This window comes from Siphateles boraxobius, unplaced genomic scaffold (assembly GCF_051911475.1).
Source record: "Siphateles boraxobius isolate OS27281-9 unplaced genomic scaffold, OSU_SipBor_1 202, whole genome shotgun sequence".
Classification (NCBI taxonomy): Eukaryota; Metazoa; Chordata; class Actinopteri; order Cypriniformes; family Leuciscidae; genus Siphateles; species Siphateles boraxobius.
This window is the reverse complement of record NW_027508814.1, coordinates 490,001-517,081: the sequence shown is the minus strand read 5'-3', so window position 1 is coordinate 517,081 and position 27,081 is coordinate 490,001. Positions and strand designations below refer to the sequence as shown.

Sequence of the window (27,081 nt, the reverse complement as noted above, 5' to 3'; positions counted from 1 at the left end):
AAGTTAATCCATAACCAGCAACTTTTACAGATACGTCCTAAACTGATCTGTGGTTACTATTCCTTATGTCCTTGAGAAGTCTTCCAAGTACTCCATGTTTATATCTTCTTGCTAACCAGTAAGTCCACTCTGTGAAGCAGAGCTGTTTTTTTAAAGCCTTCTCAGAACGATTCCCAGCATACGCCAAACTTCCCTCTTGTAAATCGACCACGCTCTCTCAATGTTTTGACTATGTAGTCCTGTTTGTGGATCTACATAATTCAGGCTGTGGTTGACTCTGACATGCTTGTAGCCCTCCTGGGAAAGACTGGCATACGGTATGCTCTCCACTCATCACTCACAACTAGACTTTGACATGTTTCTTGATGATGGGAACAAGGGTCTCCTTGTTTCTTTTCTTCACTAGGCAAAGAATCGGGCGTCTGCTTGCAGCTTTGATCTCAAGTACACCAAACACTCACGTTCGCTTTCTTTTCCAGGTGTTGCCAAAGCATCCTCTTGCATACTACCAAAAAACAGCATGAACAGTTTTACAAAATAAACTAGATCTCTTGAATTTTATAAACTCGTTAAATCATCTAAATCGACAGCATGTATGTTAGACCCTATACCGTCTAAACTATTGAAAGAGATACTTCCAGAGGTAATAGATCCTTTTCTTAATATCATTAGTTCATCTTTGTCTCTAGTATACGTACCAAAAACTTTTAATCTGGCTATGATTAAACCACTTGTTAAAAAAACGCAACTTGATCCTACAGAATTAGTCAATTACAGGCCGATCTCGAATCTACCTTTTCTATCAAAGATACTAGAAAAGGCAGTATCCTCACAACTATGTTCCTTTCTAGAAAGAAATGGTGTCTGTGAGGATTTCCAGTCAGGATTCAGACCGTACCATACTACTGAGACAGCTCTCATTAGAGTCACACATGATTTGCTCTTATCATCCGATCGTGGTTGTATCTCTGTATTAGTGTTACTTGATCTTAGTGCTGCATTTGACACTATCGACCGCAACATTCTTTTAAATAGACTCGAAAATTATGTTGGCATTAGTGGAATTGCACTAGCATGGTTTAAATCATACTTACCCTAACCCTGTTATCAGTTTGTAGCAGTAAATGAAGAGATGTCTTATCGACCACAAGATCAGTATGGTGCACCACAAGGCTCAGTACTAGGACCGTTGCTGTTCACGCTGTACATGCTACCCTCTCACTCACACACACACACACAGTACATGCTACCCTTAGGAGATATCATTAGGAAGCGTGGCATTAGTTTTCACTGTTATGCTGATGATACTCAGCTCTATATTTCTTCACGCCCTGATGAAACTTACCAATTCACAAAATTATCGGAATGCATAGCTGATATAAAAAATTGGATGACTAGTAATTTCCTACTACTTAATTCTGAAAAAAAACAGTTTCTAATTATTGGACCAAAAACATCCTCACGTAATAACCTAAAATACTGTCTAACACTTGATGGCTGCTCTGTCAAGTCCTCGTCGTCGGTTAGGAACCTCTGTGTGTGGGTGTGTGTGTGTGTGTACTCTTTGATACCAATCTTTCATTTGAAAGTCACATGTCTAGTATCTGTAACACTGCATTTTTTCCTCTTTTCATCTTCATCTTTTTCATCTCAAAATATATCTAAATTACGTCATATGCTCTCCATGACAAATGCGGAACAATTAGTTCATGCGTTCATGACATCAAGGCTAGATTATTGTAATGCTCTACTGGGTGGTTGCCCTGCACGCTTAATAAACAAACTACAGCTGGTCCAAAACGCAGCCGCTAGAGTTCTTACCAGAACCAGGAAGTACGACCATATTAGCCCGGTTCTGTCAACACTGCATTGGCTCCCTATTAAACATCATATACATTTTAAATTATTGCTGATTACTTACAAAGCACTAAATGGTTCAGTTTAAATCTAGACTAAAAACACATCTCTTTGGCTTAGCATACACATAATACATTATAGACTTCTATAATTCAATGTTAGGCTGCATAGTTTAAATCAGCCGGAACCGGGAACACTTCCCATAAATCCTGATGTTACATCATAAGAAGGATGGTGTCTACACTAATATTAGTCTCTCTGTTTATCCCGAGGTTTACCGCAGTCTGCCGGATCCAGGCAGTATCCAGATCTGATGAAGGACCTGCGCCTGGACCCGATGACAACGCAGTCCTGAAGCGTCACTAGTCTCTCCACGTGAAGGCCTCCTTCCCTTTACCTCTGTATAGATAAAACGTTGTTGGGATAATTCTGATTCGTGTGGCTACGCAGACGCGACAAAAAAATCTGTACTATAAATTAAGCCAGACAAGTAGTTTGTTTAGGGTTGATTTGTGAAGGACTACTGCACACATATATATTCAAACGCGCATACCTATCGACTAAACACAAGTGCGCGCAGTCTGCGTTTTTGCGGGTTTGCGTTTTTGCGCTTTGCGCAGATAATCGGTTGCACCTTCGAACCTATTTCAGGGAGTGAGTTCTCGAGACACCACTGTTTTATGTGGATGGGCGGCCGGAGCGCGTTAAGGGTTTTTCTGTTAGAACGGTGTCGTGTTAGCGGCCCCTAAGTTAAAGGTGGGGTATGTGATTTGGAAAACGACTGGCAGATTTTGAAAATACGCAAATCAAATGGTCCTACCTTCTTTCCTGCAACGCTGGCTCTGACTCCACCCATTCAAAGAACATGGACGCGCAATCATGCACGAGCGAAAACTCAGATGCGCGAGAGATTGTAATGACGATTTACTACTAATCATGGAACCGGCTTTACTAACGAGATGCGCATGCGTCACGAGCTTTGAGTATGCGCACGAAGGGGGTCACGCGGGCTGGAGGGGAGGGGGTTTGGTACGACCGTTTGATTGACGAACTTACTGTCCAATAATTCCAGGTGGTCTTGGAAATGATTGGCTGGAGTTTTTCGAGTCCTGCCCATTCCACAGATGATTAAATTGCTTAATTTTCATTTCAGTGCTTCTAACTCAGTGGCTCTAAGTGGGTTAGGAATAGGATTTCAAGTTATTTTGAAAAAATTGACAAAAAAAGAGAATCATATACCCCACCTTTAATAACTAATGAACTTCGCCATGGAAGTGAATCAATCAAAACTAACTTTAGCTGGACAATAACTTTATCCTAGAGCTGTGGTAAAGCCTAAACAATCTGTTACGGTAATTTCTATTATCACTGTAAAGCTGCTTTGAAACAACCCATACTGTTAAAAGCGCTGTATAAATGAAGGCGACTTGACTACTTGGTGATTTATTCACATTATTGTTAATGTTTTCTTCAGCTGCTAATCACAGATGTGGTGAAAAGACAGTGTCTTAAACTTGTGCAGAATGACCGCACCTTTCAAGAAAGCTTGTGTTTCAAGAAATGCTGTGAAAGACACCACAGCAATTTCAGAGATTTACATTGTAGGCAAAAGTGTCCTAGAACAGTTAAAGAGTAAATACACTTTTGCAACTAGCAAAACTGTCAGAAAAAAATAGTTGGTGAGCTAGCAGAAAAGATCATTGAAATGAGAAAAATAAACAGCTCATCACCTTTTGTGTCAAGAAAGGAATGTGGGCAACAAGATGTTAACTAGCTAAGTTTGTTTAAAGTAGCTTGTTGTTAACTATACAAGTTTGTTTGTTTCTTTGTTTTTGTGGTTGGATCTTGGACTAGGGCAGTGCAGCATTTTTTTCCAAGTATTGAGAGTTTTCTCATTTTGAAATGCTCAATATAATGTTTGTCACATAACCAGATGGTTCAGATTTGCAGTTGATACCCTAGTAAAGAATAGGTTGTATTATTTGTAGTATTTATATTTGATTTAATAAAAGTGCTTTCTTTCTCTGATGTGCTGCCTATAGTGTTTGTTCTACTTCATTCAGGTATGCAAAACTTTCCCCATTAAATGATAAATATGTTGCATATAATTAATGGAAAACTGAATGTAATATGTTGATAAATAATACTTTCTACTGATATCAACTGTTTTTTACTTTAATTAGATAGTCCTAAAATATATATTACTAATAGTCGACTGATCGCAAATAAATATTTGTTGATAAGCAACTAATCTTTAGTTGATTATCAACAGATGGTAAACTAAAGATTTTGTCAGTTTTTAATCGGTTTAAATCGTCATTTATGGTACTGTAACGGCTACTAATAACTAGTAGAGTCTCAATAGATTAGATGGACTATCAAAATAAAGTGTTACCGCTATTTTTGCAAATAACTTGAAACCAAAAACTACACAATACACCAATGTAACCTACAAGTCTTTTGTAGAAAAGCAAATAAAAATAAATAAAGACAGAAGAGTCAAGAACACATCACTGATGAACCTGCTTTAATAATGGAAAAGCATAAAGATTGTTGTGGATTACATATGCAAAAGAAATGAGAGTTGAGATTAACAGTATGATGATATTCAGTACATCATATGTGCAGCATATGTGTATATATATATATACCTGTATATATAAAGCCTCTAATGACATTAAGCTTCATTGATTGTTCTCCTGTAATGTCTCTTAACGATCACTTAAATCATTAAACCATAATTTCCCACAGCAGCTTCCAGACGCTGAAGCGCTGAGAACGACAGAGATCTTTCCAGTGATTCTTCATTATCAGCTCAGATTCGGACAGAATGATGGAAGTGAAAACACTCTTCAGCCGCTACATACTGTATGTCTGTATTTTCTTTTTGCGTCTTCATGAACGCATTCAGCTCCTGTAAACTGAATAGCTGATTTATTCCATGCAATAACTGAAAATCATGTGCCAGATCATCAGTGCTTTATAAAGGTGAGGTCAAATTAAATACATTATTTCACACAGGTATAAATGCTTCAACACCAGGATTTACGTCTGAATGATTCACTTGATTGAAATGAACTTCACAGCGTCCACTTTTGTAAACTCCACAAACATTCTCCATATCCAACATCAACCATCTTTAGATGATCGCAATAAAATATTCGTCGTCCAGATCACGTCCACAAACATCCTTCCTTTCTCATTTTGACTTTCCATCAGGGCTGAAACTGACTACTAAGTTTTTTAGTAATGTTCACATCATTCAGGTCTGAAATGCACTTTCATGCCAGGTTGTGCTTATATCTGGCTATAGTAAAGATAGATTAGAAGCATTTAGTCCTCTGAAATAAGTGATTCATGTAAGTCACTGCTGTAGTCATTCATAAAATTAGATTCACATGGAGCGAAAATGAGAATTGAAAGAATCAAACTACTAACCCTCCAGCAGAACAGAGTTAAATTGTGCATAAAATAATATTCCAGGTTATTTTTAAACCGCACCTGTAGAGGGCATCGGTGAGCGGTCATTTCCACAGCCAATCATTTTCACTCATATATCCTGCCTCAAAGAACAACTTAGTGTAAATATCATGTTTAACTAAAGAATTAATACTGCTTAAACAAATACACAAGCTTTGCATTTCTGCGTTTAAACAGTTCTGTTCTGCAAACTAATAGAGGAGTCAACAACTTTCTATGGTATTAGACAGCGAGTCACGCACACATTCAAAGAAATTACTTTGAGAGAAAACTCTTAAGGAACCCTGATCATATGGTTTCTTATGGAGAGCACTGGACTGGAACAGAATAAAGGGGTGCTTTAAAAAAATCTAAATATAACGTCTGGTGAAACGACAGACTTCTCTATGGGGATGATGTGTGCAGGACCTCTCCAATCATTCAGTGCGATTAAACCCCGCCCCTCACATTCAGACCCGCCTCCATCCATTCAACAACTGCAGGACAGAACCAAGCCCCGCCCTACATTTCTTCTTTTCCGATAATCAGTTTCATTCAGATGTAAGGCCCAATACAGAAGACAGATCTGCTTTCATTGCAGCCTTTCAGAAGTCTTTTTAACTTTCCATGCCATCTTTAACAGCAAAGCTTATGGTGAGATGCTCAAAAACAGACAAAGACGTCTGCATGTGTGTGGATGAAGGAGAGGAACTTTACAAATGAAACTTTTTCTGAAAACACAGCACGCTAATCAAAGCACCAGAACTGAAAAAAAAAAATCTAACTAAAAGAAAGATCTACACCAAACCGTTGATCTCACTGATCGACTGCTCAGATAATAGTTCTATTCACACCGACTGTCCAGAAGAAACGTGTAGTGAACTTTAAAAGCAGCCTCTACACCGACGCGGTCATTCATGCCATCTGAGTGTCCTGCGCTAGAATCCAGTTTATTGTTCTGCTTATTACTTGTATTATGCGCATGTAGTCTCAGCTGAGATGAAGAAGCTGTAAGAATAACGAGAAGCTCCAGCTGAAGGGGTTGATATAGACTGAGCTGTTGCTTCTCTGGCATTGTGTTCAAATTGCACTGAAAAACATGTAAACTCTGCCTGAAAGCGTGATTGGGCTCAAAGTGAACAGTGGTGTTGGGCTGGTCTCTGGAGGAGTGATGATGATGATGATGATGATGATGATGACGAAGTGAACAGTGGTGTTGGGCTGGTCTCTGGAGGAGTGATGATGATGATGATGATGATGACGAAGTGAACAGTGGTGTTGGGCTGGTCTCTGGAGGAGTGATGATGATGATGATGATGATGATGATGACGAAGTGAACAGTGGTGTTGGCCTGGTCTCTGGAGGAGTGATGATGATGATGGTCAGATGAAGGTGGAGTCGAGTGCGCTGCTGTCGTGAGCGTTGCGAGCGCGAGCTTCAAACAGCTGCTTGATCAGCGCAGATTTCTCCTGCTCCAGCTTAGTTATGCGCTCGCTCTTCTCTGTCACTTCCTGTAAGTGAAAAACACATGAATATGCAAATTAGCCCCGCCTCCACTCACACCAGCTCAGAGATCCACTTGGTCAGTTTTACCGTAGTAAATGCTGCTCGATGGCAAGTGGAAATACTGGATAATTTCAGCCATATACTGTAGGGATGTCATGAGAACCGATACTTCGGTACCAAGTCGGTATCAACATTTTAAAATCCTGACGGTACCTTTTTTCCTACAGTACCGTAAGTATTGATGGTACCGAACATTTATGCACTATAGCATGTAGGTTGAACCCAAACAGATTATCAGAGTAAATCAAGTCATTTTAAAACTTTGGCATTAGCATGGTTCAAATCACATTTATCTGACCGTCATCAGTTTGTAGCAGTAAATGAAGAGATGTCTTATCGATCACAAGTTCAGTATGGCGTACCACAAGGCTCAGTACTAGGACCATTGCAGTTCACTCTGTACATGCTACCCTCTCTCACACAAACACACACACACACACACACACACACACACACACACACACACACACACACACACACACACACACACACACACACACACACACACACACACACACACACACACACACACACACGCTACCCTTAGGAGATATCATTAGGAAGCATGGCATTAGTTTTCACTGTTTTGCTGATGATACTCAGCTCTATATTTCCTCAAGCCTCGACGAAACTTACCAATCTACATAATTAACAGAATGCATAGCTGATATAAAAAACTGGATGACTAGTAATTTCCTACTACTTAATCATGAAAAAAACAATCTAACACTTGATGGCTGCTCTGTCATGTCCTCGTCGTCGGTTAGGAACCTGTGTGTGTGTGTGCTCTTTGATACCAATCTTTCATTTGAAAGTCACGTGTCTGGTGTCTGTAAACCGCATTTTCCATCTTAAAAATATATTTAAATTACGTCATATGCTCTCAATGAAAAATGCGGCACAGTTAGTTCATGCGTTCATGACATCAAGGCTAGATTATTGTAATGCTCTACTGGGTGGTTGCCCTGCACGCTTAATAAACAAACTACAGCTGGTCCAAAACGCAGCCACTAGAGTTCTTACCAGAACCAGGAAGTACGACCATATTAGCCCGGTTCTGTCAACACTGCATTGGCTCCCTATTAAACATCGTATACATTTTAAAATATTGCTGATTACTTACAAAGCACTAAATGGTTTAGCTCCCCAGTACTTGAGCGAGCTCTTAACGCATTATAGTCCTTCACGTCTATTGCGATCTCAAAGTTCTGGCCAGTTGATAATACCTAGAATATATAAATCGACTGCTGGCGGTAGATCCTTTTCCTATTTAGCACCAAAACTTTGGAACAATCTTCCTAACATTGTCCGGGAAGCAGACACAGTCTGTCAGTTCAAAGCTAGACTAAAAACACATCTCTTTGGCTTAGCATACACATAACACATTATGTGACTGTAATGTGATGCATTTCTGAATAAGACAGGAAACTGTCTCTTATCCGAATTCACGGATCTGATGACCTCTGACCTGTGTGAGGAGGCGGTTGTGCTCCTTCAGTGTGTGTATGGCCTGAGGAGGAGCAGTGTTGGACGAGATGCCGGCCGACAGTGAGTCTGAGGACGAGACCGTCTGAAAACAGCAACACACACACACACACACACACACACACACTGATTTAGCAGTAGAATAATTATCACAACTAAAGCAACATCACTTGATTATTGTCAATCACCTTCACATTTTTTTTCATTTATTCATTTAGCTGACGCTTTTATCCAAAGCGACTTAGAATTGCTATATTTCAGAGGTCGCGATTAGGGGTTAAGTGTTTTGATCAGGGACACATTGGTGTCTCGCAGTGGATTCGAACCCGGGTCTCTCACACCAAAGGCATGTGTCTTATCCACTGCGCCATCACCACCACCAAATTTTCCACCACAATAATATATCTATATATAATATATCTATTAAGGATGTTTATACAAACCTTCCCAGAAAAGGAAATTAAATCACTGAGGCAGCGCGTGATTTCCTGCAGCTTTGGTAGAAGAACATCCATTCGACTTTGACAAGATTCAGCCGAAAACTCCTGAAGAAACACAATAATGTGTCAGAAATTAGCTTTTAGATTAATGAGGTCAGTATTTCATCACTGGAATTGGTTTTTTGGGGGATCTGTATTAACCACAGAAATACACATTCACTGTTCATTCACGTCAAACACTGAAATCAAATTAGCATTTACAATTTTTCCTTGACAAAGTTTTTTATTATCTTCAAACTCAGTTTAGTTCTGACACACATGCCTGGACTGAAGCTAAACTCGGCTGATCTGAATGAAAACTGCTTTAAAACTTCAATGCAAACCTCCACTGTTAAGCTGTCGTTCGTTGGACTCCACACTCTGAAATATGATCAATTCTGATAGAATATTTTTTGAGTTACTGGGAAAGTTTTTAAAACCCACAACTAGACTACAATGAAATATCATTTTTAAAAAATGACAGAATTTTTGTCAGAGCTTTGGTTGATTTAGTGTTGTTAACCCTCTGGGGTCAGCGGTCGCACCAGCGTGATTGTCTCGCTTTTTTTCTGATCAGTGCAAAAGAGACTCAAATAACTCCGTCAATTTTTGTTATACAGGCAAGTGTTATACATCATTCAAAACTGTTAAATGTCTTCTTTTGTGTACGCTCATAATAAAAACAAAATATTGTGTTTTTTGTAATATAATAAAATTAACATGATTCGCGTTCTGCCGTCTCTCTCAATGTGAAGTTCATTCTGAGACTTGACAGAAAATGCCCTGTAACTCAGAGAATGTTTGTCACACAGACCTGAGACATATGTCTTTAAATAGCTTGAAGTCTCTACTTTTAAATATGTAATTTCATATCAAAAACAAATATTCTCTGTTTAAGTAATCCGTATGAAAGGAACGAGACGTACAGTTTCTCAAACGGGTCACACCCACGCGCGCACGAGCAATTCACATGCAAATCGTCCACATGTAGGAACCCAGAGCTGTAAACGCCCTCATCACCTCTAAACAAAGAACCAGAGTCTGCAGTACTCCTCTGATTTTCATCGAGTTTGGAAGACGCGTTGTGTTTGTGCTGGGCACCTTGGATTTACCTCAGAAGAATTAGAAGAACGTGATTTGAAGATGAGAAAAAACATTTCCACTAATAATAGTAAGCATGTTATTGTTGCATAAACATCATATTGTAGCTACTAGTTCTCTTACGAGAGTTTCTCTCGTACTGCGTAATATCTTATGCTATGGGGGAAAACCTCTTTTCCACGAGATATTGAAGCCAAAAATTATCCTTAATTTTGAATTAATGTATAACGCGTTGCACCAGCATGCAGACATAGGCAAGGCGGCTTGCGGTGCCTATTGGCTGACCTGCAGCAACAGCAGCAGCCGTTCGAGAGAGGCCCTGCATGACGCCATATCCAATGGGGGCGCTTCGCGCCACTACGTCACGCCCCGCTGAAATAGGCGTGGCCTTGACCTATAAATATAGCTCGACAGGCTGATACAAACTGATTTTTCATCTCTTCAGCAAAGCTCACGCATCGCTGGATCCAGAGTGAGAAGCCGTGCCGTCTGAGAAAAAGCCTTCTGCGGGACGAGCTTTTGCATCTGAAGCCGCTGGCCTTCATCTCGCCGCCTTCAGTCGCCGTACCTGCTACGCTTTTGGCGTATATATCCTTTTACTCTGCCGAGTGTGTGTTCGCCGCCGCGACTCACACTCTCTCCCTCTTATCTAAAAGAGCAAGCGTCTTTTTAAAGATGCCTCATTCCTGTGGCTCGTGCCGAGCCGCACTCAGCGACGGGTGCCGCTATGTCATCTGCGTTTCCTGCCTGGGTGAGGATCATGCAGCTCTCGCGCTCGCTGACGGCGGCTGCCATCATTGTGAGCTATTGCCATGGCGACTCTGAGGACTCGCCTGGCATTTTTCTCTCAGAGTCTGCACTTCCACCCGCTATAGTGCCGCGCCATATAAAGCGCCGGACCCAACGGGTCCCCGAGCATTCTCCAGCCTGTGAAAGCTTGCCGGTTCACCCGGCAGCTTTGCCAGCTTCACTCGAGTCCCTCACCGACGGACAGCGGTCTACCGCAAACTGCCGGATCCAGGCCATATCCAGATCTGATGAAGGACCTGCGCCTGGACACGATGACAACACATCCCTGAAGTGCCAGCCTCATCAACCCTGTGACGGCCTCATGGACACCTCAACAAACTCGTCTCCATACCGGCGTGATGACTCCGACCCCAACCAGATGAACTGGATAAATATTGTGAATGTTCTGATCTCATCTGACTTCTGACCTGATTATGTCTGAATCATAATCATACACTGTTCGTTCATTGGCCAAAGGAGGATTGGCGCCCTGACTGAGCCTGGGTTCTCCCAAGGTTTTTTTCAGTGCAGTAAATGTGCCCGCTGTTCCGCGCCCACGTTCTCTTACAGACAGGTTGAACCCCACGGGTTTTGTCCCGTTCTCTCTCTCTCCCCAAACTGCCATAGAGAAATCGAGCGCGGCTACCGACTTATGTCGATTGTTCATTACATGTAGTGTATGTGCCCACATCTCGGTGCCCACAAACACCACATAATGCATGTCCCACGTTTTCTGTGAAAACGAAACCAACACACACATTCAGTCAGGTCAGGCTGACGGTGTTTTCAGTGCAGTAAATGTGCCCGCTGTCCCGCGCACACATTCACTCACAGACATGTTAAAACCCACGGGGTTCACCCCGCTCATTTTCTCTTCGCAAACTGCCATAGAGAAATCGAGCACGGCCAGACCTCCCGGAGGGAGTGTTAAACACAATCACACAGGCTAGAGCCCCGTGTCAAGCTTAGGACTTTTCACCCCTAGACTGCGGGGTTACGGAAGTTCTATCCTTCCTTCAAGAGCTACTGGATAAGGGCAGAAGCCCATCCACGCTCAAAGTTTATGTGGCGGCCATAGCAGCGTTTACTAAACCGGCGTCTGGCCAGTCACTGGGGAGGAACGACCTGGTCGTACGATTCCTCAAAGGAGCTAGGAGGCTGAACCCTCCTAGACCTCCTTCAGTCCCCGTGTGGGACCTTTCTACGGTTTTGGAAGCCATGAAAGGTGCCCCATTCGAGCCAATCCATTTGTCAGACATGAAACATTTGCCTTTCAAAACAGTGTTTCTTGTGGCTCTCGCTTCGGTGAAGCGCATTGGGGATTTCCAAGCACTCTCGGTGAGCGCGACATGTATGGAATTCGGGCCTAATGACTCGAAAGTCATACTCAAACCGAGGCAAGGGTACGTGCCCAAATCCCTCAACACACCGTTCAGGGCCCAGGTGATTTCCCTGTCCGCCCTTCCGGTTCATGATGAGGAGGAGGATACGAGTCTCCTATTCCCTGTCAGGGCACTGAGAACTTATGTGTCCCGCTCGTCTGCTTTCAGACAGACTGAGCAGCTCTGTTTTGTTTAGCGGGCGTTCTAAGGGACTAGCCGCGTCAAAACGGAGCCTGTCCAGATGGATAGTCAAGGCCATAGTGCTGGCTTACACTTCTAAGGTCCTTTGGGTGTCAGAGCGCACACACGAGGCGTGGTCTAGCGGGATTACCTTGCAGGATATCTGTACGGCGGCAGGCTGGGCCTCGCCGTCTACATTTATAATGTTTTATAATCTAGAGGTTCCCGCCTTACAGGCAAAGCTTCTGTCGGTCTAGTAATCAGCACTGTCTGCCCCGTTGCTCAGGCTCAGAAGGCTGAATTTGCTTGTGCATCGTTCACTGATCGATAGAACAGCTCCATGGATGTTGAAAGACCTGTGCTGTTCACCCTGACTGCGTAGTACACTATTAACATGATTAGCACCTGTAGGATGCTATTTTTGGAGAATGATGCTTACTGCCTTTCTTCTCCGACTCTCTGTGAGTCTACGGTGATTATGCACTATATGAGCCTGATAATTTGATGCAGATAAAAAGATGCAGATAATTTTTGGCTTAGTGGAGGTTTTAATGGAAGTTTTCCCCCATAGCATAAGATATTACACAGTACTCGTTCCCTCTCTAGAGAGAACAGAGGTTACGTTAGTAACCGAGTACGTTAAACTGGTGCCAGACTAAAATGTATGTGTATATAGTCTGCCCCTAACCCTAACCCTTGAAATTTGAACTATAAACATGCCTACCTTTCACTGCTAAATTTATATGTAAGACACAATGATGTTTTAATGTTCGATAATAAAACACAGCATGATATAAAAGTGGGCTAGTATTACTCTAATATGGTGAATATTAGAATGTTTAGACCTGTGTTTACTGTTAAATACACGTGTTTGTGGATATCTGCTCAAACGTAGATATGTATAATATGTTAACAATAATGTTTCATAGTTGAGCGGCTCGATCGCTTCAGTAAATGTTCTCTGCGCGCGCTGTAAGTTTAAGTCACTATGCGCCTTGTGCCTTTGAAAAGCACAACGCGCAAAACATTAGGCTTCATGTTTTAACTCAAATCTCATTTCATAACGTCATAAGAATGGAAACATTTGAAGTAACATATGATAATCCATATATATTTCACTAGTGTAGTGTAGCCTACTGAAGTGTTCCTTTTTAACCATTTATAGGCCGCCTGCTATAAGCTATTGTTATTATTATTTTATGCAGCCCTACAAGTATATGCCTACAAGGCACAACAAACCTGGTGTTCATTTATATATATTTTTTAATCACAATTTTAACCAGAAAAATCAAAAATGTATTCCCAAAATCGTGCAGCCCTATTGTGTATCTTGATATCAGCATGTTCAGTTGTTTCGGTTTTTTTTTCTGACAGCGACCAGATGCCACTGGATGAGTCCTGCTGACTTCAACATTCACACGAGACTCATGAACATGGTAAAATGAAAAATCAAACACCTTGGAAATGACAGGTATGTACTGTGCTTCAGGAATGGCACAAAGGTGTGTGACTTTAAGTCTCTGTCTTTAGATCAGTGTGTTCAAAAATGTGCTTTTTTGTCCTTTGTTGTGCATCTTTGGATATGTTGTGTTGTAAATAAATCTATATCTATATAATCTATATAATAAATATCCAAACAATCAAAAAGCCATTCTTTTTTAAATCTCTGCTCATTCTTTGTGCAAGGTTCCTCATAATGATAGGGCCTGATAGCACCTGATAGGGCCATTATGGGAGGTAGGGCTGTGACGGTTACTGCGGGTCTGAGCTTGTCACCGTCATCACCGCTAAAAAAACAACAACAAAAAAACATTGGCCTGCACATGTGTGCACGTTCTGTCTAATGACATGGATTCATTGATTCTAATGACATGGATTATGTCTAATGATAGTGTCTTATATGGATTCAAGGTTTTCTAAACAAAACTTATCATCAAAAGATAGAGCAAATCCGATCTTTAGCGATTTGGGGAGCGCAATGTTCCATGACACATAATAACATTCCATTCGTATTAGAGATGCGCGGATGGGCTATTATTATTTCATCCGCAACCGCATCACAAAACTCATCATCTGTCCGCCATCCACCCGCACCAACGTTTTTTGATAAATTTTCGAAACCGCATCCGATGACTGTTTTAAGGTCTATGAGCGATGCAAGGCTAGAAAGCTCTTGGCTGTTCTAGAAAGGAGACTAATCTAATGCAGCAAAGATATTTAAAGGCTAAAGTCCCTAGTATAGCCTATTGGCTATGTTGTATCCCCAGAATATCAGCAGTGAACTCTGTCTCCGATCGGCGCACAGGGATAAAAAAATAAAAATAAATAGCCTATAACTTACATCGGCAAACCTGACCTTACCTGACTAGGCTAGTGTAGCCTAAAATTTTATCATTTCGTTTTGAATTGTTTAAAAGTAGACATTTTAAGCTTTCTGTCTGTGAGGCAAGTAGGCCTAGCCTATACGCTGAGTTTCGGTTCATTTATGAGACAAGCTCCAGTTCACGCGCAAGAGATCGCACCCGCGCTTCCACGTCCTCCTGATTTATCTGCTATCTTACCTGTTTTTGTCTGCTATATTTGCTTCTTATTTATTAATACCAGGCAATTAGTTAATGAAATGGTGAATAAAATTAAGATACAATTTATACAAAACGAAATTTAATATAAAGAAAGGCTTTCTACAAAAAAAACTTAAAGAGGTCAAAATAATGTCTGACCCATCTTATGATCCTATCTTACTCATGCTGTTCACTTTTCATATAATCGACATAGATTTTTAAATAAAAAATAACATTATATTATGTAAACATAAATATGGAATATCTTTTTTGTAATTAAGACATGTTGGAAAAGGTGTTCATCTGTCATTTCCAATGTGAACATCATAATGTATTCTCCTGAAAATGATGAATTCAATGCGAATGTATCTGAGAATATTTTTAAATAAGGAAATCTATTCAGTGATTGGTTCATGCCAAATTACTGCTTGATGAAAATTTGACTTTCAAATTGTGCTGGTTTTTTTCCCGATGTAGGTGACAATATTTAACAAAGTCTGTCTAGTAAAAACGACATCTGGTGTGTGTGTGAAAGTGTGTGCGGGGGGGTATATTTAAAGCGGTTTACCGCTATACCGCGGGAATATTTTAAATTTGAACCGCAGTTAGAAAAAATCCACACCACCCACCACAGCCCTAATGGGAGGGTCTTTGTCTTTCTCAGGTGTGAAACACATCAATATTCATGATGATCCTCGCAAAGAGCTTTCTTACACAAAACATGTCTTACAAATTTTAAATCAATAAATTGTTTTATCCGAGTAGGATGATTTTCACAGTTTTGAAACAAATATTCTAGGTTACGTGATACCATTTTCAAAAGTATAATCAGAAATAATCAGTATGGGTTTCATGACCTTATTTCAGTGACAATTTTTTGTTTTTTCTCAACGCATAAACGTCATTATCTCAAAACTTTTACATACATGCTGCTCACATATTATTGTTGCAGAGTTTGTGCTGAATACAGTGTAATCAGACTTTAGCCATGAAAATGTCACAAGTAACAGAAATAAGCACAAATGTCAGAACACCTCCAAGTCCCAGAAAACACCTCAGACCCCAGAGGGTTTATTAGACCGCTAGAAACAATCAATAAATAAATCCTCCCATTGGAAGACAGTGGTTTTGAATGAGATGTGTTGATGTGCATAGTAATGACGGCGTGTTAAACCTGTGATGGGAAACGTACAGTGGAGTGGCGGCTCTGGCCCACGATTCTCTGGGTCTCAGTGATGTTGTGGATCTGGGTCTGGTACCATTCTCTGGCTCGCTCCAACACATCCAGGCCAGCCAGCAGAGAGTCCTTCTCCTGCTCCAGCTCCTTCATCTGCTTCAGCTGACAGAAACACACTGTTAAACTCCCTTAAAAACCTGCTCCTGAAGACCAGGGCTGATGCACGTGCGTAAAAACAATGTTAGACTTCTTAAGACCTGACGTGATGACGTACTGACGTACTGACGTAGTGTGTGTGTGTGCGCGTTGGGTGCGAAATTCAACATGGCAGCGCGCCGCTGCTAGATAAGACAAACAAACTTTGTATTTTTTTTTTTTTTTTTTTTTCTCTTCTCTTTCTTTTCCGCTACAACATCACCCGCGTTAACCCTAACTTAAAACCTGGATTTCAACTCGGAACTGGACCAACTGGAGGATTACATTGACCATCACTTCAACAGACTCTGTAACGTTGCAATGGGCCGATCAAGCAAAGCCAAAAAACCACGCACCTCGGACTCACCCTTATCAACCGATTCACCGCCGTCACCAACATCACCAGCTTCCACGCCGATCAAAACAAACTGCTGTTCCGACGTACTCTTATCAATCAACGAGCGCTTAGCTAACCTGGAATCTAGACTCTCACTAATCGAAGTACTGCACAAAGAATTTCAAAACCTCCGCCACAGCCTGGAATACAGTCAACAACAAGTCGATTCGCTCACTGAAGAAAACAAATCACTGAAAAGCTCCGTGGACACACTCACTACAAAACTCTCAACAGTAAACAGTCAACTTACCTCCGTCACCGCTGAGAACAAAGCCATGCAAGAAACCATCCTGGATATACAGTCACGCAGTATGAGAGACAATCTAATCTTCTCCGGCATCCCTGAATCATCCACCGAGGACCCCGAAAAATCTGTTAAGGACTTCCTGATCAACCAGCTCAAACTTTCACCAGAGACTGTAGAGCACATCACTTTCCATCGCGTTCACCGTTTAGGACAGAAACACATCAACTCCACCCGTTCCCGCCCCATCATCGCCAAATTTGAACACTTCAAACAAAAAGTACTGGTACAGCGACAAGGACGACAGCTCAAAGGGACTCATTACGGACTCAACGATCAATATCCACAAGAAATCATCCGCAGACGTAAGCTACTTTTCCCCATCCGTAGGACAATGATCAATCAAGGTAAAAAAGCAATCATCACAGTGGACAAATTATATATTGATGGACAATTATTTAGAGACAAAGACACTACTCCCTGGCTTTACTAATAATTGAAAATAGCAATGTAACATTTCCAATCCGTTTATGCTCAATTTATAGTCAATTCATAATCTTCATATTCTTTCATTAACCCAATTGCACCACACACGCACATTGTATTCTAAATGCACCTAAATAGCCTTGCTCACTGTTTATATGTTCTGTATTTGTTGTTTATAGGTATCCCTGTTTTATTTGTCATTTGTTGTTATAGATTTACACACACACACACACACACACTCAACCACATTCACATCCACACACACAGACTTATATTCACACAAGGTAACTATGAAATATACATTATAGGTTCATGCAATTGAAATTCATAACTTGGAATATTCGTGGTGTTGGTTCACAAACAAAAAAAAATAAAGTTTTAAATTACCTAAAAAATACACAAGCGGATATATGTCTAATACAGGAAACACACCTCTCTCAATATACACAGAACAGCTTAAAAACTACACATTATAACCACTGTTTTTCCTCCCACTATAATTCAAAACAAAGAGGAGTATGCATCTTAATAAACAAAAAAATACAGTTTAACCACCATACAACCATTTCAGATCATGAAGGCCGTTTTATCATTATTAACATTTCAATCAATAATAATCCAATTACAATTGGCAACATTTATGGGCCAAACTCTGATGATTCCTCCTTCTTTGTAAATTTCTTCTCTTCTCTTTCAAACATTTCTAACGGTCCAATAATTATAGGGGGAGACTATAACACTGTAATCAATCCATCACTTGACAGGTCAAAACACACAGGAAAATCTGGGCAATCTTCCAAAACAATAAAACAGTTCATGAGTGATTTTGGTCTTTGCGATGGTTGGAGGCTACAACACCCACTTGCCAGAGAATACACCTTTTATTCTAATGTCCACCAAACCTACTCCCGCATTGATTTCTTTCTAACCAGTAATTCAATCATACCAAATATTTTAGAAACCAAAATACATCCGATCATTATTAGCGACCACTCTGCGGTAACTCTAACATGGAACCTATCTGCAATACAAAAGCACCCCACCAGATGGCGTTTTAATACATCACTCTTGAAAGATCCAGAATTTGACAGCTACTTCAAGAGAGAGTGGACATCCTTCCTTGAAATAAATGACTCTCCAAAGTCATCAGCATCGCTACTCTGGGAAACATGGAAAGTAGTTTTACGGGGGAAAATTATTTCATATTCAGTACATAAAAAAAAAAAGGACAGAGAAAGAGAAACCCAACTGGAAGAAAGAATAAAAGAATTAGAAATTTTACATGCAAATAATCAATCAGAAAGCATCTATAAAGAAATTAGAGAAAAAAAAATATTGCTCAATGAAATAATAAACAAAAGAAACCAGTTTCTGATTCACAGGCTCCGTCAAGAAACTTTTCACCATAGCAATAAATCCGGAAAATATTTAGCCAGTCAAATTAAAAGAAATAAAGAAAGAACAGCCATAACCTCCATCAGAAACTCGGCAGGGAAGCTAACCAACTCACCAGTTGAAATAAACAAGATATTTCAAGATTACTATACAAAATTATACTCATCTGATCTTGATCCAAACCAAGAAGACATAACCCAATTCCTCGATAACACCATTCTACCAAAACTCAACATGGAACAAATAAACACACTAGAATCACCAATCACTGAAAAAGAACTTCATTCCGCATTGAAAAGCATGCAAAATAATAAAGCACCAGGTCCGGATGGCTTCCCTGCTGAGTTCTATGAACATTTTTGGTCAACTTTATACCCACTATTTAGCAGAACAATAACAGACATAAAACATAACGCAAAATTCCCTTCCCACATGAATACAGCACTTATATCACTCATCCCTAAACCTAACAAAGACCACACCTTCACATCCAACTATCGTCCTATCTCACTTATGAATGTCGACATAAAAATTATTAGCAAAGCACTAGCCCATAGAATTGAACAAATTATACCGTATATAATCCATCCTGATCAGACCGGCTTCATAAAAGGTAGACATGCATCTAATAATACCCGCAGATTATACAACTTAATGCACTACTCATCAGTACAACAGAAAGATACTCTCATTACCACATTAGACGCCGAAAAAGCTTTCGATAGGGTCAACTGGAAATTTTTATTCACCACGTTACAAAAATTCGGCTTTGGAGAGTCGTTTATTAACTGGATCAAGATTTTATACACATCACCATCGGCCACAGTAACAACGAACGGACTAACATCACAAAGCTTCACACTGCACAGGGGAACGAGGCAGGGATGTCCACTCTCTCCATCCCTATTCACCATTTTTATTGAACCTTTAGCAGCAGCTATCCGTCAAAACCCAGCAATCAAAGGTATTGAAACACCACAACAAACACATAAAATCTCACTCTATGCAGATGATATCCTACTATATATACAAGAACCCCTAACATCTACTCAAGAAATAATTAAAACAATTCAGTCCTTCTCAAAAATATCCGATTATGCAATAAACTGGAATAAATCTTCCACCCTCCCTTTACATAAAACCAAATGGGATGTGGCTCCCCAGCAATCACCAATACCTATTTGTGAAGATCACATCACTTACTTAGGCATTAAGATTTCCTCCAGACTGTCAGAGTTGGTAACACTCAACTTCACACCATTGCTAAAAAAAATAGAAGACGACTTGCTCAGATGGCTCAATCTCCCAATCTCCATAATCGGCAGGATAGCAGCAATAAAAATGACGATTTTACCGAAAATTAATTACCTATTCTCAATGATTCCAACCCACCCCACACTCACCTGGTTTAAATCACTAGACTCCATTATAACTCGCTTCTACTGGAAAAATAAAACGCCAAGGATAAAACTCACTACACTTCAAAAAAGTACGGTTCAAGGAGGACTAGAAGCACCAAATTTCCAATATTACTCAATGGCTAACCAACTGCAATACATATACAAATGGATTCGCCCCACCCAATCTGATATTGTATGGCTAGATATAGAACAATCATTATGCAAAGAATTAAATATAGCTGACATACCATTCCTCACCAAATCAATTAAACAACACACATGTTTTAAGGCAGTAACTATAGCCACCACTCTGACAGCCTGGTGGAAATTTCACCAAATCACTAATTCTACATTAGCTCCATCTAACCTCACCCCACTGTGGAACAACCGTGACTTTATAAGCAATAAAAAAACATTGAACTTTCACACATGGGCGGAAAAGGGTATCACCCACATTAAGCATATTTTCAAATCTAACACATTTAGACCATTTCCGGAACTGGCCCAGGAGTATGGCATCGGGAACAACGAATTTTTAAAATACCTACAACTCAAATCTTCTGTTCTGACAAAAATAAACATCAGAGACACAAATTTAGAACTTCCACCGGCAATATCAGACTTGGTCAACATTTCCTCTCCAAAGAAACTTCTCTCTAAAATATACAAAATGATCTCAAATCAACTTCAGACCATATACTTACCAACAATAAAATGGGAAAACGATCTATCAATAGCCCCTGATGCCAACTTCTGGACCCAAATCTGTAAAAACATCTATCACATGTCCAAAAATTCGAATCTTCAGTTAATACAATACAAAATACTTCACAGAACGCATTACACGGGCAATAGATTAGCTAAAATGGGATTCACATCAGAAATTTGCACACATTGCAATCAAAATTCTACAGATACATACATTCATGCAACCTGGCACTGCACTCCAATCAAACACTTTTGGGAAGAGGTCACACAGGCACTATCAACTATAGTTGGCTGCCACATCCCAATGTCGCCTTCCCTTTGCTTGCTGGGGGACCTCACAATAATAACTGATAAAACCATAAACTCTAAAATACTCCTCACAGCTCTAGCCATCGCCAAGAAAACTATCCTCATGAACTGGAAAACCAGAAATAAATTACACATTAACATCTGGAAAAATCTTATAACAGACTTCATGGCAATGGAACTCGCATCTCCCCTTCATAATAACACATCTGAAACTGATCCCTGCCGTCCAACACTTTCTGACCTCTTACAGCTATGAATCCTTTCTCTGTTTTCAACTCTGACTTCTCTCACCTTCTTACTCAACCCACGAATATTCATATTAGTTGTTTAAACTTGTTTCTGTCATCATTGTTATTGCTATCTTTACTGTTACTGTTATGATTACTAATTTCACTTTTTTTTTTTTTTTTTTTTTTTCATTGTTGTAACTACTGTTGTTGCTGTCTTTTGCTCTTACCGTTATGATCACCACTGCCATCATCATTGTCATTTATTATTATTATTAATATTATTATTATTATTATCATCATCAATATTGCCATTGTCAATGCTGTTTTAGAATTAGATATCATTGTCATCACTAGTGCAATAACTTCCCCCTTATCTCTTCATGGGTTTTTAATGCACCACAACATAGAATAAAAAAAAAATAAATAAAAAAATAAAAAAAAAGAGAAGGATTAAGGATATATGGAAAAACCTCACAAACACCAAGGCAGGCTAGACAGGCGAGAAGTGGTTTCAACGGGACAGCATCTCTGTCCCAATTTGAGACACTCTCGCACTGTACTCCCTATTTTAATGCACCTTAGACATTGCACATAACACACATAACACAAAAAAAAAAAAATTAAAAATTAAAAATTAAAAAAAAAATAGGAAAAGATATGGACTGATGAGATGAGGGGGAAGGTTATATTATATTATCTTATATTATATTATCTTATTATGTCGTATTTTATGCAGGATTGACAATGGCAATTATTACATAGGAGGAAGGATGGAAGTAAAAAATCTACCAACACAATATTGGCAATATGGTGGTAGTGGGAAGTGGGATGGTGATGGTAATAACAATGGTAATACATAATAAACGGTTACTTTGTTTACGCATACACACACATACACATAACCACACTCACACCCGCACACATACACACTTAAACACTTAAATCACTCTTGTCACTGCTGGAAGTATGGATTTACAAGATTGCTCACTACTGCACTATGTTGGTTTGTTTGTATGTATGCCTGATTGTTAAATAAAAAAAATAAAAAAATAAAAAAATAAAATAAAAAAAAAGGGTTTGTTGCGGAGTGAGGGAAAACTAGCCTAGTTTATAGTGTTTATAAATGTTCCATTTTATACTGGTATTTAATATACATAAAGTAATGTAATTGTTTGCTATTACGAGGTTAATGGGTGTTTTTGGAGTAAGATCAATTTCTCTTTCATGAGATATACTTCCTCTTTTTGGCCGGATTATGTTTCTCCATGTTGTAAACATTTTTTTTTTTCATTTTTTTGGACATCACTTCTTTGGCTCTCTGGCCCAATATTCACATCTTTGATTAATATTTTGAGTGTTTAAGTTTTTTTCTTTTACAATGTATTACATCTGCCACAATGGAAATATATAACTGCTCCAAAAAATGTATGGTCCGGACCTCTGCTGTGAAGGTAATATAGAGACAGCACCGCTTAGAACTTTAATTGAATACCCCTGCTATGTATTCAAGTTTCATTAAATATATTCAGAGTTTCAAAAAAAAAAAAAAAAAATTAAAAAAAAATAAAATAAAATAAAAAAAAGACTTCTTAAGACCTGAAGAAATGAAAATGAATACCGTATGTGCACATAAAGAACATTATTATTAGAGCCCAACCGATTTATCGGCTGATATGAGCCTGTCGCAGATATACAGTATCTGCATCGGTCTATATGACATACATCACCAAAACTGCTGAAGCTTTTATCACGGTATTGAATTAAGTTACAAAACATAAGTGTTGTCCTATTAAACAGGTTTAATAACTTTTTTTATTATAATAAGAAATAACAACATTTAAATTCAATACATAAATGTAAACAAACGTCTAAATTATTAAACAGACTAGAGTGCAAAATAACTATAAAGAACGAAAATAAAGAATCAGAAAATTAAGTCAACATCTAAGGCATGATTTACTCCATATTAAAATGTAAAAATGTTTAAGTGTAAACAAATGTATAAAAAGACAAATTTTTTAATTTTTACAAAGTATTTAAGTAGGCCTCTTGGTGCTGTGATGAACAATAGCGTTGCACGATATATTGGCCGATACATGATAATCTTTAATGTTATCGTAATTAGGGCTGCAACAAATAATCAAATAAAATAGATAACAATTGATAATGAGAATCATCTACAACGAATGTCATTATCGATTGGTCGCTTTTGTCCACCAATGTGAGTATGCACACTGATACTCAAAACGCTAGGCATAAAAGCATCATTTAAAAAAAAAGCCTCAGGATTGTTTTTTTGGTTTGACGTGCAGCATTTAAAACTGGCCGACCAATGAGATTGCTGCTTTTGTTCACGTGCCTGGAGCTGCTGAAGTTACAGTACCTGGTGGCGCTCAAGCACAAAATGGCCTTGCCGACACATTGATAGAAGAAGACGACGAAGAGGAAGTAGATGAAGAAGATGCAATGAGGCAAGATGAATGTGAGCTGCTGGTCTCTTTGGTGTCTGAATACAAAGAACCGTCTGACAAATCTTGATAAGAGGGAGATGTTATGGAGAGGAATTGCAGATCAATAAGATTCGATGGTGAGTAATAAGCGCCATCTACTGTCAGGGAGTGAATTTGCACGTTCACTCGGCACATCGCCAGTGAAAATCGCTTGGGTATGAACACAAAGACGCGTTGAAAAACGCTGGCGATAATAATTCCGGTGTGCACGAGGCTTTAGTTTGATGTTTAACATGGCTTCCCTGTCAGACAGATGCGTGTGCTGTTTAATGTGTGATAAGTTTCCTTAGCGCAAAACTTTAATTTCATACTGAATGAAGTGCCGGCCCTCTGATTTTCTCAGCTTTTTGCTCAAATTTATGCTTTTTTTTATGAAATAGTACCCACCTTCAAGAGTTGATAAAAAAAGAATGCATAAAGCTAGAATAAAACTGTTCAAAAGCAGAATGTCTGTTCTTTCTTTCTATAAATTGCATGTTCAGATATTCATACAACAAAATATTCTGGGACCATGAAACTTTGAAAATGCTGACAACTTTTTAAAGCGGCAGGGAAAGAGTTAAGTACATTTTTCAAGTACGCATACGTCCTTCTTTGAAAATCAAGTAATGATGGACAACTTGTGAATGAAGTTTTTGTGCTGATTCTTTTCAATGAACCAGTTGACAAAATGAACTTTTAACAAATGACTTTGAGACTGGGACCGATCGGTTCACAGCAGTAATCGATGCGGATAGCATCTCACTGGACTCTTTTGACCTTGTCCACCTTGAAACAGACATCTTATATATGATTCCCAAATCTCAAGTGTGAAGGATTGGACTGATGGAGCAAAAAGTGTTGAATGCTGAGTGTATCTTCAAAGAAAAGACCTAAAATCAGTGCTTAGAGCATCTCAAGTCTCATTTCTCTGGAATGTTCAAGTCTCTGATATTGAATATTTCTCCGGAATGGAGAATCATGCGATGCCGGGTCGCTATTCCCTCAGTTGTCATGAGTCAACAGGACAAGCTGCTATGTCAAAGTCGCCTTCTCTTGTGCCTCAGACCGGAGAGAGAGAGATGTGCGTGCGACCACCGGACCTCGCCCCCTTACCTGCTCCTAGACACGACCACGACACATGATGTAATCAGCCGAATCCGGGCCGTATCCAGATCAGATGGAGGACCTGCGATGTAATCAGCCGAATCCGGGCCGTCTCCAGATCAGATGGAGGACCTGCGCTTAGACACGACCACAACGCATGTAGTCAGCCGGATCCAGGCCGGATCCATATCAGATGGTGGACCTGCGCCTAGACACGACCACGACACATGATGTAATCAGTTGGATCCGGGCCGTATCCAGATCAGATGGAGGACCTGCGCCTAGACACGACCACGACACATGATGTAATCAGCCGAATCCAGGCCGTATCCAGATCAGATGGAGGACCTGCGCCTAGACACGACCACGACACATGATGTAATCAGCCGAATCCAGGCCGTATCCAGATCAGATGGAGGACCTACGCCTAGACACGACCACGACACATGATGTAATCATGCCTTGTTACCACTGTGCAGGCTGGTGGTGGTGGTGTAATGGTGTGGGGGATGTTTTCTTGGCACACTTTAGGCCCCTTAGTGCCAATTGGGCATCGTTTAAATGCCACGGCCTACCTGAGCATTGTTTCTGACCATGTCCATCCCGTTATAGCCACCATGTACCCATCCTCTGATGGCTACTTCCAGCAGGATAATGCACCATGTCACAAAGCTCGAAATCATTTCAAATTGGTTTCTTGAACATGACAATGAGTTCACTGTACTAAAATGGCCCCCACAGTCACCAGATCTCAACCCAATAGAGCATCTTTGGGATGTGGTGGAACGGGAGCTTTGTGCCCTGGATGTGCATCCCACAAATCTCCATCAACTGCAAGATGCTATCCTATCAATATGGGCCAACATTTCTAAAGAATGCTTTCAGCACCTTGTTGAATCAATGCCACGTAGAATTAAGGCAGTTCAGAAGGCGAAAGGGGGTCAAACACAGTATTAGTAGGTGTTCCTAATAATCCTTTAGGTGAGTGTATATTTATGTTTATATATATATATATATATATATATATATATATATATATATATGTATGAACTAAATCAATAACTTTTTTTCAACAAAAATGAACCATCAATGAATTTAATAGGGCTGCACGATTTGGGGAAAATGTCATATTGCGATTATTGAGGTCAATATTGTGATAGCGATATAATAAACAAATGGTTTCATGAGTCAACTTGCTTGGTTCTCAAGGAAAATGCACACACAGATTAGTGATAATGCTGAAATGTGTATTTCTCAACTCAAATTAGCAACAACTAAATGATTGAGAACACCTATAATGATCAATTGAATAAAGTTATCAAACAGTCTGTGCTGCATAAATTTTAAATAGACTAATCCTTATTAAACTTACAAAAGTTCTTTAGTCAAGAGCAGTGAGTGTTTTCTCTGTTCCCTTTGTTCCTTGATTAACTTTAACGACAGAGATAATTAGTGGCTACGGTGTACTGTCTCTTTAAGAGCAGCCGCCGCTGACAGAGACGCGGATTTCACACGCGCCTCACTCTCTCACGAGTCTACTCTCTTTACGGCCATCATAATGCTGCGTTCACACCGGATACGCAAAATCGCGTCAGGCGCAAGTGATTTCAATGTTAAGTCAATGCAAAGACGCGTTACGCGCGTAAAAAATTCCTGCGGCGCGAATGAGGCGTGGAGCGCGGCGCGGTAGATGCGAATACGCCTCATTCGCGCGTCAAGTTCGCACGAATTGAGCTTCTGGCACGTTACGCGCGAATGGTGCATTTTGTGCATTCACGCGTTTGACGCGAATTCGCATCTGCCGCCCGAGTTGAAAAATCTGAACTTTGGCATCAATTCGCGCCGCGTTAACCAATCAGGAGCCTTGCTGCTTGCTGCTGTCACGTGGTGAAGTATCTGGATGCTTCAATACATTATTTTGTAATGGTTCTAATGCACAACAAAGCAACTATTTTATCACATAAAACTTGATTTCAATATATAGACATTCATTTTGTATTGAATGCTATTTATTCTATATCTAGATTTTCATGTTCTGGACAGTGTTGTGTGTGAGAGAGAAAAAAATCACAGGACAGATTAATC

The 27,081-nt window shown here is 39.8% G+C and overlaps 1 protein-coding gene across 5 annotated transcripts in view; it reads right to left on the bottom strand.

The window, feature by feature from the left end:
• Positions 1 to 4,367: 4,367 nt before the first annotated feature.
• Positions 4,368 to 27,081, bottom strand: part of sapcd2 (suppressor APC domain containing 2) — a 48,597-nt gene continuing 25,883 nt past the window's right edge. Inside the window, exons 3-8 of one of the 5 annotated variants that reach the window (XR_013205986.1) lie at positions 16,052 to 16,198; positions 8,811 to 8,912; positions 8,351 to 8,452; positions 6,698 to 6,827; positions 6,578 to 6,632; positions 6,430 to 6,497 (exon numbers count right to left, since the gene is read on the bottom strand). Coding sequence is in view for 4 of the 5 variants with exons in the window: in XM_077237511.1 (XP_077093626.1) it covers positions 6,161 to 6,581; positions 6,709 to 6,827; positions 8,351 to 8,452; positions 8,811 to 8,912; positions 16,052 to 16,198 (891 nt within the window). In the remaining variant the exon portion in view is untranslated. Of the gene's footprint in view, positions 6,633 to 6,697; positions 6,828 to 8,350; positions 8,453 to 8,810; positions 8,913 to 16,051; positions 16,199 to 27,081 lie in introns of all 5 variants that reach the window. The other 4 variants (XM_077237513.1, XM_077237511.1, XM_077237514.1 and 1 more) reach the window with 4 other exon arrangements.